Source organism: Hypanus sabinus, chromosome 4 (genome assembly GCF_030144855.1).
Source record: "Hypanus sabinus isolate sHypSab1 chromosome 4, sHypSab1.hap1, whole genome shotgun sequence".
Taxonomy (NCBI): domain Eukaryota; kingdom Metazoa; phylum Chordata; class Chondrichthyes; order Myliobatiformes; family Dasyatidae; genus Hypanus; species Hypanus sabinus.
Genome location: NC_082709.1, coordinates 17,297,136 through 17,312,164, shown reverse-complemented (window position 1 = coordinate 17,312,164; position 15,029 = coordinate 17,297,136). Strand labels below are relative to the sequence as shown.

Below are 15,029 nucleotides of genomic sequence, written 5' to 3'. Positions count from 1 at the left end.
TGAAAAGACTAGAGATGTTTTAAGGCCTGGAACTCAACTAAACAGAACTCCAAAATGTCAACTGAGACCAGAATCATTATCGTGAACCTCCTTTGAACTGCCTCCAGTGTCAGCATATTCTTCCAAAGACAAGGTGCCTAAAACTGCTCATAATACTCCAAGTAAAGTCTCACCAGTGCTTTATAAAGCCTCAACATTGCATCCTTACTTTTATATTCTAGTCCTCTTGAAAAGAATGCTAACATTGCATTTGCCTTCGTCACCACAGACTCTACCTACAAATTAACTTTTAGGGAATCCTGCACAAGAACTCCCAAATCACTTTGCACCTCAGATTTTTGAATTTTCTATCTATTTAGAAAATGATCTGCCCTTTTATTTCTTCTACCAAAGTACAGTACACTTCCAAACACTGCAATCCATCTGCTACTTCTTTGCCCATTCTCCTAATCTAAGTCCTTCTGTCACCTTTCTATTTCCTTAAAGCTACCTACCTCTCCACCTATGTTTGTATAGTCTGCAAACTTTTCAATAAAGCCATCAATTCCATCATCCAAATCATTGACATATAATGTAAAAAGAAGCAGTCCAACACAGACTACTGTCAATCACCAATAGTCACCGGAAACCAAACAGAAAAGGTTCATTCCCACTCTTTGCCTCCTGCCAATCAGCCACTGCTTTATCCATGATAGAATCTTTCCTGTAATACCACTGGTTCATAGATTGTTAAGCAGCCTCATGTATGGCACCATGTCAAATGCCTTCTGAAAATCCAAGTACACATCATCTGATTCTCCTTTGTCTAATCTGCTTGTTATTTCTTCAAAGAATTCCAACAGATTTGTCAGGCAAGATTTTCCCATGAAGAAACCATGCTGACTACCTCCTATTTTATTGTGTGCCTCCAAGTATCCTGAGACCACATCCTTAACCAGCGACTCCAACATCTTCCCAACCACTGAGGCCTATAATTTCCTTTCTCATGCCTATCTCCTTTCTTGAAAAGTAGAGTGACTTTTACAATTTTTCAGTCTTCCAGAACTATTCCAGAATCTAGTGGTTCTTGAAACATCATTATTATTGCCTCTACAGTCTCTTCAGCCACTTCTTTCAGAACTCTGGGGTGTATACCATCTGGTCCAGGTGATTTATCTACCTTCAGACCTTTCAGTTTCTCAAGAACCTTCTCCCTAGTGTTGGCAACTACAAGCACTTCATGCCCTTGACACTCTGGAACTTCCACCATACTCCTGGTGACTTCCACAGTGAAGACTGATCAAAAATATTTATTTAGTTCATCCACCATTTCCTTGTTTCCCATTACTACCTCTCTAGCATTTTAAAAATTATTAGCTAGCTTACCTTCATATTCCATATTTTCTTTCTTAATGAGTTCTTTTAGTTGCCTTCTGTTAGTTTTTAAAATCTTCCCAATCCTCCAAACTTCCCGCTAATTTTTGCTCTTTTATCTGCCCCCTCCTTGGCTTTTATCTTGGTTTTGACTTTTCTGGTTCACCATGGTTTTGTCATCTTGAATACTTTGAGATGCATATATCGTATGCCTTGCAAATTTCTTCCAGAAATTCCAGTCATTGTGCCTCGTCGCCATTCCTGCCAGTGTTCTTTTCCAATCCATTTTGGCCATCTCCTCTTTACTCCACTGTAAAACTGATGCATCTGACTTTAGCTTTTTCTCAAATTCCAGGGTGAATTTGATCATCCAGGGTGAATTTGAGACCACTACTTTCAAATCTCTTAGTTTCTTTACTTTCAGTTAGCCCTGATGAAGGGTCTCGGCCCGAAACGTCGACAGCGCTTCTCCCTATAGATGATGCCTGGCCTGCTGTGTTTCACCAGTATTTTGTGTGTGTAGTTTGAATTTCCAGCACCTACAGATTTCCTCATGTTTGATCATGTTATGATTACTTTCCCCCAAGGGTCCTTTTACCTTAAGCTCTCTAATCAATTCTGGTTCATTACACAACACCCAATCCAGAATAACTGACTCCCTAGCGGGCTCAACCATGAACTGTTTTAAAAAGTTATCTCGACGACATTCTAGAAATTCCCCCTCTTGGGATCCTAGTACCAATCTGATTTTCTCAATCTACCTGCATATTGAAATCCCCCATGACTATTGTGACATTGTTCCTTTGGCATGTATTTTCTATATTATGTTGTAATTTGTAGACCGCACCCTTCCTACAGTTTGGGGCTCTGTATATAGCTCCCATCAAGGTCCCTTTAACTTTGCAGTTCCTTAGCTCAACACACAATGATTCAACACCTTCCGACTTCTGTAAAACAAAGCTCAGGCTACTGTTTATCTATTGCAGCTCAGCATTCAACAGCATCCATCCTTCACTACTAAAAATCAAGTTTCAAGAACCTGGGCCTCCTCTGCAACTTACCTTTGGCTTCCTTACAGAGAGACAACAGTCAACGTGCATTGATAATAACATCTTTTCGCTGATTCCTGATAACCAGCTTCACTAGTTACACCACCTATTTTAGTGTAATCTACAAGCTTACAAACCATGCCTTGTACATTCTCATCCAAATGGTTGATGTAGATGAGAAATAGCAATGGGCCTAGCATTGCCCTCTAGAGAACATCACTAGAAAGCCTTCAGTCCAAAAAGCAACTTTCTATCATCACCCCTGCATCCTACCTCAAACTGGTACACCCCAGCAGTAATGTGAACTATCCTTAAGGCATCCCCTATTTAACTATCTTAAGTTCCAAATGTTTAACTTCATGGTAAAAACAGTGAAGAAATATTCACTGAGGTTTCACCCATTTCTTGCAGCTTTGCACAAAGATACCTAATTTGGTCATTGAAGGATCTTATTCTTACCCTAGTTACCCTTTTCCTTTTAATATACTTATAAAATCTTTTTGGATTCTTCTTAATCTTCTCTGCCAAAACGATCCCATACCCCCTTCTGATTTCATTCTTGAGTCTACTCCTTCATCAAGGTCCCATGGACTGGTCAGGAATTATAAATATGTACCTTTTGCCAGTAGGCATCAAGATACTTCTGATGTTCCTCTTCTTCTTGCATTTTCTTCAGAATGATTGCCTTCTTTTCTTGAAGACGAGTCTGCAACAGCTCCTGTCTGTATTTCACCCTATTAACAATCCAACATAGAGTTGACACTTATTAATAACCCTGCTGTGGAGGAGTGCACTCTAAGGAAAAACTGTTTTGAAGTGGGCTGAGTAATAGGTTGTTATATGAGTAAAAACAGTGAGGAAAAACGAAGTAACAAACAATAAAAAACACAATATAAAATCCATGAATCATAAGCACAAAAAAAGAATAATTTGACCAATTGATAGCGACAAACAGCAGATCAAAACTACCCATGTCACAGTTTCTCGTCATAGCCCGATTGGAGAGAGTAAGCTTTAGCATCCTGCCAAGCCCAGCTTTGTCAGAACCTAAAATACAATCTTATTTTAAATTTAAATAGATCTAGTACATCAAATATATTTGCCACAAGGATAGAGGGATGCAGGTATTTTTCAACAAAATTGCTTTATATATCGTGTTTTCACCCTTCTCTGGTAATTCATTCTTATTTATAGGAAAAGCTTATTAGTTGAGAAATACAAGGGAAAATTCCAGGTGATCAAAACAACTGTGCGTGTTTTGCCAGGAAGCAGTTTCATCAAATGAAATCAAATGGTTAGTATTTATTGTTGACAACTGTGCTTTGGGGCACTTGCTCCTGCCTGGATCTGATTGCTCTCTTCTAGTGGATTTGGTGCCTAATTAGCATTCTCTTACTCCAATCGTACACAAGTCCCTTTTGTGGTGTGTTATTATGCAGCAAATGTTTCTTATCTGGACACAATTGCAGTATTGTAGCACAACATACTATCAAAGTAGTCTAAACAACTGAACTATTGTTTGTGCATAGATCTTAGATGTGTTGCAGTTTAACTTGGTAAAGGCTACATTACCAATAAACTGCTCTGTTGGATTTCAAATTGATATCAGGAGCCTGGCTGTGATGGGTAGTGCCGGCTTCCAAATTGTTATCTAATAATCTATTGCCAGCTTCAAACAATAGATCAGATTTTGCAGTAAAAATAAAGTAAGGTTCACAATATTCAGTTTAATGAGCGTAAATAGAAACTTCAAATGATAAAACAATAGCAAATTCAATAAATCTTAAATACTGCTAAGCAAATTCATATTTCATATCAAAGAAATCATAGAGAAATACAGCACAGAAGCAGACCCACCATGTCAGCATTTACTATCACGTACGCAATAATATCTCAACACATGCTATCCTCCCTTCATTTCCATTCACTTTTCCCCACTCATCTATATGCTACAGTCACTATTCAGTGGCCAACTAACCTACCTATCGGCACATTTTAGAAATATGGGAGGAAACCAAAGCACCCACAGGGAACAAGCCTTCACAGGAAGAACATGCAAACTCCACACGGACAGCACTAACTGGGTCTGGGTTACTGAGCTATGATGTTGCAACAGTATTAGTTGTGTCAATGTACCACACATATTTCATCATATGTTAATTAGTGTCGATATTTTAAAATTTGACTGACATTTATTTTGCCCTTACTTTTAGAATCTTCTATTGCTCTCTTAAACTCATTTTTCTTTCCCTGATGAACAATCTTTCAATCTGTTTCCTTCCCTGCATATGCTGTTTTGAACAGCTAAGTATTTCCAACATTTTTTTAAAAGAAATCTATTTTCACTCTGTTATTTTATTTTCTGTATCTGATTGGACATGAAATGCTAACTAATACTTCCTGGTTCAGGCTTATCGGTACTCATTAACAAATTTTTAAACCTTATTGGTTAAAGTAATTGATAATTGAAATCCCTCTTAATAAATCCCTCTTAATAATTTTAATCCTTTATTAAAATTCTGCTTTAATAAAATTTGGCTGACAAAGCAAGAGACCTCAGATTGTCTTTGGTAAGTGAAAATTAATGAAGCATGCTATTTAATCAGATGTGCTCCTGAATTTGTCATTTCTCTTTCACTGGTTACTGCATAAATTACAGAAATCAATAGTGTGCTTTTCTGGCTTGTTTATTTTAGAGTTTGTGAATATGTGCCATTCTTAAACATGGTTCACCACATCTTCAGTGTGAATTTTGTGGTAGTCAATAGGCTGTTTTCCAGTCTATTAGGTTATGTATGTACGTGCTCAAGCAAATCACTATTCTATTTTGGTCTTTTTATTATTGCATTAAAATAAAATTACCACGTCTTTGGAGAAAATGTTAAGAATGAAACAAACGTATAAAATTACATAAGTCCACCTGATGAGACTGTCTCAATTTTCATTTACCTTTATCCTCATTTCTCCCTTTCTTGGATGAGCCCCTCACCTTCCATGTACCGCTTGATCTTTCTCTCTCAAATACTTTCTTCAATATTCTTGTGCCACAAGTAAATTTAATACACATCCAAACATCAGCAATAGAGGGTAATTGAAGGACTCAAAGAATAGCACCCTACTCTGAATTTAGTCAGTTCTCAGAATATCAACTTTTTGCCACAGAATAACATTTTCACATTTTTGTTATTCTTATTCCTCTTAAAAAGTAGACACGTTTGAAATTTGGTGTATTGCAGTTCATGATAGTGAAAATAATCTGTAGTTCCGTAAAGTTATGGAAATCAATTGGTGGAAGAAAATGTTTAAATGTAGGGTTTGGAATTCATACACACCTTTCCCTGTCTGTTTCTGCTTGCTTAGCTATTTCACTTTTCAGTTCTTCAAGTCGCTGTTGGTATCTTTGTTCTAAGGTTTCCCTTCTACATTGCTTCTCAGCATGACATCGCTCTATCTAAAGGCAAAGTGATGAATATTTTAATTTTTGGAAGCTTAAACAATTTGACTTTCTGGAGAAGTGGAAAAAGAAGGCACTTAATCTCTTCAAAATTAAAAAAAAAGATGAATATCACAAAAATGTGTTTGCATTTCTTCTTGATCCTTCAGTGTGTAATACAACATGAAATGGTATAGCAAATTATGAGACCAGAAACAAGGCAAACATGAGCAGAGCTGCAAACAGATACAAACAACCAGGTTTATCATTCTTCATTATTTACAGTTGTCTGATTTGAAGTACATATTCATAGGTGACAGGTAAAATCAAAACTGAATTACACAGTCTACAACTGTAACACTTGTAATGTAGAACAGAGAAGTGTACAACACAGGAACAGGACCTTCAGACCACAATGCTGTGTCAAGTTATTTAAACTAGTAATTAAAGGCCAAACTAAACTAATCCTTTCAGTTTACACAATGTCCTTATCTCTTCCATTATTTGCACATTCATGTGCCTGTCTAAGAGCTGCTTGAACATCTCTATTGTAATTGCATGCACCAAAATCCCTGGTAATGCATTTCAGGTCCCTACCATTCCTTATGTAAAAAACTTGCCCCACATATTTTCTTTGAATTTACTATGCCTGTTAGTATTAAATACATACCTTTTAGCATAAGAAGTTTCAACTACTGAAGTCAAACATACAACACACATTCTTTGCCTCCCTTACAACCTGGATAGCTACTTTCAGGGAGCTATGGACTTGGACCCCAAGATGCTATTGTACACCGTTAGGATTCTTGCCATGAACAGTGTACTGCCCCTTCACATTAGATCTCCTGAAGTTCAATGCCTTACATTAGCCAGATTAAATTCCATCTGCCAATATCTTCAAATGGTCTATATCTCTCTGTGTCCTTTGGCAATCTTCTAAATTATCCACACCACCACCAATCTTTTTTTATCATCTGTGATCTTGTTAACCTATCCATCTACATTTTTATCCTGGTGATTTATATATATATATATATATATATATATATATCCTAAACAACAGAATCCCTGCACAGATCCCTGTGGAACACCACTAATCCCAATCTCTAGCCAGAATAAATGTTATCAACCACTACCCTATGTCTTCAAACCAATTCTGAAATCAAAGGGCTTATTCACCATGAATTCCATGCATCTTAATCTTCTGAATGAGCCTAAACATAATTAAGATAGATATTAATTATATTAATCTCAATGCTCTATTTGTTTGAGTCACTGAGGATATGTAAAGAAGCACATTGCAATTAGCTTTACATCATTTCATACAGTAATTTAAAAAGGGAAAGAAAGCTGCCAGATTACTAGTTAACAATTTGCAATTTACAAACCACCTACCTTTTCTTTATTGATAGCTCTACGACACATTTCCTTTTCTACTTCTTTTTTATGTTGCTCTATTTCTCTCTCTTTTTTCTCAGCAGCTATAACAGCTTCCAGTCTAGCCATTTCTTCCTGTTGTGCACGCATTTGTTGAACCTGGATAGAACGGCCACAGTATTAATGACAATAGAAGTTCACACCTTTGAATGTTCACATTAAAATCACTTTCCTCTTCTTCAAAATAGAGTTCAGTAAAGGTAGAAGCACCACATAATGGATATGCCACCAGCTCAAGCGTAATTTGAGCAAAACACGCATCATCTGAAGCTCACCCACAATTGAAGGATGATGAATTGAGAGACAAGTTGACAAGGTGACAAGATATAAGAGTATATTAAAAAATTTTGTAAAATAAATATCTACTAATTCCTCAATTTAGCACTACAATCATATTTTAATGTCTTTATGAATCAATATTTCTGCATACCTTTTTGTTTAATTCAGCACAGATTTGCTGCTGCTTCTGTCTGTCATATGCTTGTATCATCTCAGCTTCATGAGCAATACTGGCTTCAGCAAATATCATCATCGTCTTTGTCAGTAGGTCTTTCTTGTCTCGGGCCCAGCTTTGAAGCAAAATCTTCCAGCGTTCTCTCTTATATTGAAATGTGTCCCATAATCTCCAATGATCAATCTGGAACAAGAACTTTATTATTTTCTCAGCAATAATCTATTTTTCACACATTTCTCTTATTAATTGATTTTATTCTAAACTCTGTTCTGTGAAAGAAAGTCTTAAAGGGAAGTCATTTATGGGATAATAAGTTATCTAGAAATCAGGTAATTATTTAGTGTTGATGAATGGCATGACTTAATTTGCCCAGTATCAAATATTTCTAGCTAAGGCACCCACTATTCTGATCATGTGATCCCATTTCCAAAAGATCCATTTTGTTAAATCAACATGAAATCTTGATGTCTATACAAGTCACATAAAATGTGGTGTACTAAATTTTGTAAATGTATTAGATGAAAGTCTGAACAATTCCAAGTGACACTTTAACTCTGTGTGAGCTTACAGCATTTAAGGTGTCTATACAAGTTAAACATTGTAGGTTTGTTAAATGTTTGTTTATAGTGGCTGGATTCTTTCTAGCCTCAGGCACAACAGCATGAGAACAAAAGATCAAATAGTTTTGTCTCTGTGTGTCTCGCTATACTTGTGGATTGAACCATTGATTTGCTTTGTTCCTGGGACTTCAGCTAGACTGAGGGATCGCGATCGGTGCCTAGGATGTACCCAGGGTGATTTCACAAGTTAGAATTCAGAATTCCCCGGAGAACAGCAACAATCAAGTAGGGACTATGAATCACCAGTCCTGAAATCTTTGTGGAAATCTTTGTAACTTACTATGTAGCATTTTGTGTGGTTTATTTTGTGCCTTCTATTTTATGTTAATAAAGTAGGCTTAAGTTACTTTGTTGTCCATGCATGCATATTTCCACATTTCCTGGACACACACTTGAATTGGTTTGGGTCTTTTGGATCTGATCAACCCAGGCCATTACAGACACACACTATTACGATAATGTGATCCCACTTCCAGAAGAGCTGTATTGTTAAATCAACTTGAAATCTTGATGTCTATACAAGTCACGTTAAATGGGGTCACATTTGTCCAGACCAAACCTGCCAATTTTATTGGAGCAAATTTCCAGCCATCAACACTGAATGAATTACACACATACTCAATCAAAGAAAGTGAGCATTTACAAATAAGTAAAAGCAGGAGTCAAGGGGTTCATTCATAAGATTTTCCAAAAGACACAAACTGAAATAAATTGAACTTGGTTATTCCCACTAAATGTCACATCCTGAAGCCACTGAGAGCATTAAGTACATGAAAGCTTCTGAGACTAAACAGCTATAGTGCACTCCAGAACTAACCACTTCTCTAACCAAGCAGTTTTAATAGTTACAAAACTGTTATTTACTTTAGTAACAAACAAGAGAAAATCTACAGATGCTGGAAATCCAAGCAACACACACAAAATGCTGGAGGAACTCAACAGGCCAGACAGCATCTATGGAAAAAAGTACAGCTGACATTTCAGGCTGCCTGGCCTGCTGAGTTCCTCCAGCATTCTGTGTGTATTGCATCTACTTTAATAAATTTGGAGTCCTGATACAGGGCTTCACCACAAAATGTTGATTATCTCTTTGCCTCTACTGCCTGATCCATTGAGTTCCTCCAGCAACTGTTTTTTTTTGCTCCGTATTCCAGCATCTATGGTCTCTTGTAGCCCGCCTTTGGAAAATTGCTCAGGTACATTCTATACACAGAAAGTAGAACAAATCCAGTATATTTAAGTCCCACAGTTTTATCTCAATCATCAGCATAGTTTTGCAAGATGCTATCAACAGTTTATCAATGGGCACTTATTCATCACTGACTTCCTCACTGATGCTCAGTTCAGTTTCACCAAGAGCACTTAGCTCCCAATATCATCTCAACCTTAGCCAAAATATGGACCAAAATGACAGCGATTATCCTTGACATCAAGATAGCAAGTGATGACATGAGACATCAAGGAGTCCTGGTGAAACTGAAGTCAATAGTTATCAAGAGGCAAACACTCCGAAGGTTGCAGAATAATGTAGGGAAAAAAAGATAGTAATTGTTGGAATTCAATCATAGCAGCCCCAGACACAGCTGTTGTATATTCAACCATCTTTAACTGCTTCATGAATGATCGCTTGCATTCATAAGTTTTGAACTTACGTCTATTGTTGATTTTACCATGTGCAATTCCATTAGTAAATCCTCCATTTGGCCCATCAAGTCTACTCTGCAATTCCATCATGGTTTATTTATTATCCCCCACAATCCTATTCTTCTGCCTTCTCCCTGTAATCTTTGACAGCCTGACTAATCAAGAATCTATCAAACACCATTTTAAATATTTAGATTGACTAGGCCTCCACAGCATGAATTCCACAGATTTACTATCCTCTGGCTAAAGAAATTCCTCTTCATCCCTGTTTGAAATGGATGTCCCTCTATTCTGAGGCTGCGCCTTCTGGTCGTAGGCTCGCTTTCTATAGGAAACATCCTCTCCACATCCACTCTACCTAGGCCTGACTTGTATGTCATTCAAGGACATATAGATACAGCTGTGATCCATTGAACAGAGAGTTGGCAGAAAGAGTACAGAAGGCCTAGCTAATCACTGATGTGCAGATTCTCCAGTGCTGTGAAAGCTATCTGCTGTCCAAACACCCAAGGGACCAAGCCTCTATGAAAAGAATGGAGGTAAACTTATGAAGGACTGAGAAGCAATCAATGCTTACTTTGAAGAAATCCTCACCTGAGACTTTATTCTCGATGAAGGTGCTTTTGGCTCCATCTCACAGCACCCTATGCAGTCTGGTCTTGACATTGCCCTAACTGATAAGGTCAACTATCGACTAAAATTAATAAGGCCACAGAACTAGATGGCATCCCTGCTTAATTTATAAAATTTGATATATTACAAATGAATAACTTCATCTCCTGCATTCAGGAAGAGGAGGCTTGTTTGGAGGCCTTAGAGATGCTATAAAGTTGTCCATCTTCTAAAATGGAGACAAATCCAATTATGGTAAATCTCTGCCATCTACTACAAGAAAAATGATCACAAAGTTCCTCCTCAACACCTCCCTCCTAATGGTCAAAGAACAAATCTCTAAATTGCAATGTGGATTCCATCCATCGAGAAAGACGATGAGTATAATCTTCATAATGTGAAAACATCAAGGAAAATATAGTGTGGCAGGATTAACAACAATATCTGTCCTTTTTTTTTAACCTTATAACCTTACAAAAGTTTTTAAGCAAAGGGGATTATATGCATCCTTTGCACAAGAAATTCATCTCAATTCCATATCTGCTATACGAAAATATGTAAACCATAACTCTAATCGATGGGTTCACTTTAGACAAAATTTCAATGAAAACTTGACTCAGATAAGCTTGCTTCATCATTTCAATCCTCTAAAATCTTTTGCACAGCATGTTCAACAAGCTCCGTGTGGGATGATTCTTCCTTAATGATTAATGTGCAACTCTTCAACCTGGAGAGTCAAGATCCAAATCATCATCAACTCATTCACTGAAGTGTTAAAAAGGAGGTTTTAAACTAAACATTCTGTCTGGTACTACACCACTGCATTTCCCAAACAATAAAGGTCTACAACAAGGTCATGGAAAACATATTATGGGAGCTCTTTCTCTGTGAAGGATGACATAGATGCCTGTAGTTATTATGTAGTTATGCCTGCAGTAAACTATTTAAGAACTTTTTAAAAGCTATTTATTAATGCTTTTTGGGAGGGTGATTTTAGATGCATATCATATTTATACTGAGTTAAATACTGTATGTAATTAGTTTTGCTACAATAAGTGTATGGGACACTGAAAAAATGTTGAATTTCCCCTTGGGGATGAATAAAGTATCTATCTATCTATCTATCTAGTTATGAGGTGTGATTAGTTAGGGTGAGTTTATTCTCATTTAATTGAGAATGGCTTTATGAAGATTATAGTATTAATAGGGACAAAGATAAGGTGGATAGTGATAAATATTTTTCCCAGGGCAGTAAGTTGAGAGTTAAAGTGCACACGTTTAAGGTGTAAGGGGACAAATTTAAAGGAGATTTAGGCCTAAGTGTTCATATACAATTGTGAATATATGTAACAAGCTGCTATCAGTGCAGACAATGTGATTATTGTTGGTGAAATTCACCACCACTTCAAATACAATAGCACAACTGGGGGAAAGCATGTCCAGAGATTAAGACTTTAAAGCAAGAGCAAAGCTTACGCTCTACCATCTACCCGCTATAGAATATTTTCAGCTCCACACTGGTGCGGTTAGTAGATCTGCTGTTGCATAGCTACTGAGTTCTAGATTCAATCCTGATCTCCATTGCTCTGTGTATAGAGTTTTTAACTTCTCCTTGCAACTGCATGATTCTTCAAGATGCTCCGGTTTATTTCAACATGCTGTTGACATTAGCAGGTTTAAAGGGTGGCTTTCAGTCCCCATGTACTTCAGTCATTCAGTATAACATATGCCCCAGGGAGAAGGTGAAAACAGTTCAGAAATCTACAGCATATTATCATGTCCATAAGATATAGGAGCAGAAATAGGCCATTCAGCCCATCGAGTCTGCTCCACCATTCATTCATGGGCTGATCCAATTCTTCCAGTAATCCCCACTCCCCTGCCTTCTCCCCTTGACCTTTATGCCCTGGCTAATCAAGAACCTATCTATTGCACCCAATGACATGGCCTCCACAGCCGCTCATGGCAACAAATTCCACAGATTTACCACCTTCTGATTAAAGTAATTTCTCTACATTTCTGTTCTAAATGGACATCCTTCAATCCTGAAGTCGTGCCCTCATGTCCTGGATTCCCCTACCATAGGCAATAACTTTGCCATATCTAATCTGTTCAGGCCTTTTAACATTCGGGATGTTTCTGTGAGATCCCCCCGCCCCCCCCCCCCATTCTCCTATACTCCAGGGAATAAAGTCCAAGGGCTGCCAGACGTTCCTCATATGGTAACCTTTCATTCCTGGAATCATTCTCAGAAATCTTCACAGAACCCTCTCCAATGTCAGTATATCCTTTCTAAAATAAGCAGCCCAAAACCGCACACAATACCCCAAGTGTTGTCTCATGAGTGCCTTATAGAGCCTCAACATCACATCCTGCTCTTATATTCTATACCTCTAGAAATGAATGCCAACATTGCATCCGCCTTCTTCACCACCAACTCAACCTGTAAGTTAACTTTTAGGGTATCCTGCACAAGGACTCCCAAGTCCTTTTGCATCCTTGCATTTTGTGTTTCATTTGCCACTTCTTTGCCCATTCCCCTAAACTATCTAAGTTTCTCTGCAGGCTCTCTGTTTCCTAAATACTACCAGCTCCTCCACCTCTCTTTGTATCATTGGCAAATTTAGCCACAAATCCATTAATCCCATAGCTCTAATCACTGACATCATAATACATCGTAAAAAGGATCGGTCCCAACACTGACCCGTGTGGAACTCCACTGGTAACTAGCTGCCAGCAAGAATAGGATCTTTTTATTCCCACTCTGTTTTCTGCCAGTCAGCCAATGCTCCACCCATGCAAGTAACTTCTCTGTAATTCTATGGGCTTTTATCTTGCTAAAGAGCCTCATGTGCAGCACCTTAACAAAGGCCTTCAGAAAATCCAAATACACCACATCAACTGCATCTCTACCCTGCTTGTAATTTCCTCAAAAAATTACAGTAGGTTAGTCTGGTATGCTGGTTTTGGCCAATCTTGTCATGTACCTCCAGGAATTCCATAATCTCATTCATAACAATCGATTCCAACAAATTCCTAACCACTGATATCAGGCTAACAGGTCTATAGTCTCCTTTCTGCTGCCTCCCACCCTTATTAAATAGCGGAGTAACATTTGAAATTTTCCAGTCATCTGGTACAATAGCAGAATCTAACGATTCTTGAAATATCATTGTTAATGCCTCCGCAATCTCTCCAGCTACTTCCTTCAGAACCCAAGGGTGCATTCCATCAGGTCCAGGAGACTTATCCACCCTCAGACCATTAAGCTTCCTGCACACCTTCTCAGTTGTAATTATCACTACACCTACTTCACTTCCCCTGACACTCTTGAATGTCCAGTATACTGAAGATGTCTTTCACTGTGAAGACTGATGAAAAATACCTATTCAGTTCCTCTGCCATCTCTGAGACTCTCAATATCTCCAGCATCATTTTCTATTGGTACTACATCTACTCTCAACTCTCTTTTACCCTTTATATACTTAAAAAAGCTTTTAGTATCTTCTTTGATATTAGTTGCCAGCTTCTGTTCATAATTCATCTTTTCCTTCCTAATTAGTTTCCTTATGCAAGTATTTAAAAGCTTCCCAATCCTCTATCTTCCCACTAGTTCTGGCTTCCTTGTACACTCTCCCTTTTGCTTTTACTTTGGCTCTGACTTCACTTGTTAGCCACATTCCTCCATTCGAAAATTTCTTCTTATTTGGAATATATCTGTCTTGCACTTCCCTCATTTTTTATAGACACTCTAGCCATTGCTGCTCTGTTGTCCTGCTTGCTGGTGTCCCTTTCCAGTCAACTTTAGCCAGTTCCCCTCTCATGCCACTGTAATTTCCTTCATTCCACTGAAATACGAACACATTGGAATTTAGTTTCTCTTTCTCAAATTTCAATGTGAACTCAATCATATTGTGATCACTGTTTCCTAAGGGTCCCTTAGTCTTAAACTTTGTTATCACCTCCGGATCATTGAACAGCACCCAATCCAGCACAGCCAATCCCCTAGTGGACTCAAAAACAAGCTGTTCTAAAAAGCCATCCGTATATAAATCATATAACCATATAACAATTACAGCACAGAAACAGGCCATTTCAGCTCTTCTAGTCTGTGCTGAATGCTTACTTTCACCTAGTCCCACCTACCTGCACTCAGCCCATAACCCTCCATTCCTTTCCTGTCCATATACCTATCCAATTTTTTTTTTAATGACAAAATTGAACCTGCCTCTACCACTTCTACTGGAAGCTCGTTCCACACAGCTACCACTCACTGGGTAAAGAAGTTCCCCCCTTAGACATTCCAAAAATTCTCTCTTGAGGTCCAGTACTGGTCTGGTTTTCCCAATCCACTTTCATGTTAAAATCCAAATGATTATAACATTGTCCTTCTGACATGGCTTTTCAATCTCCTACTGAAATTTGTA

General features: G+C 37.9%; 1 protein-coding gene across 3 annotated transcripts in view; it reads right to left on the bottom strand.

Annotated features, from left to right (window-relative positions):
* Positions 1-15,029, bottom strand: part of LOC132392526 (coiled-coil domain-containing protein 148-like) — a 101,844-nt gene that overhangs the window by 7,467 nt on the left and 79,348 nt on the right. For all 3 annotated transcript variants that reach the window (XM_059966504.1, XM_059966505.1, XM_059966503.1), the window contains 4 exons: positions 7,703-7,909; positions 7,231-7,371; positions 5,735-5,853; positions 3,019-3,136 (listed from right to left, as the gene is read on the bottom strand). In XM_059966504.1, coding sequence (XP_059822487.1) covers positions 3,019-3,136; positions 5,735-5,853; positions 7,231-7,371; positions 7,703-7,909 — 585 coding nt within the window. The remainder of the gene's footprint in view (positions 1-3,018; positions 3,137-5,734; positions 5,854-7,230; positions 7,372-7,702; positions 7,910-15,029) is intronic.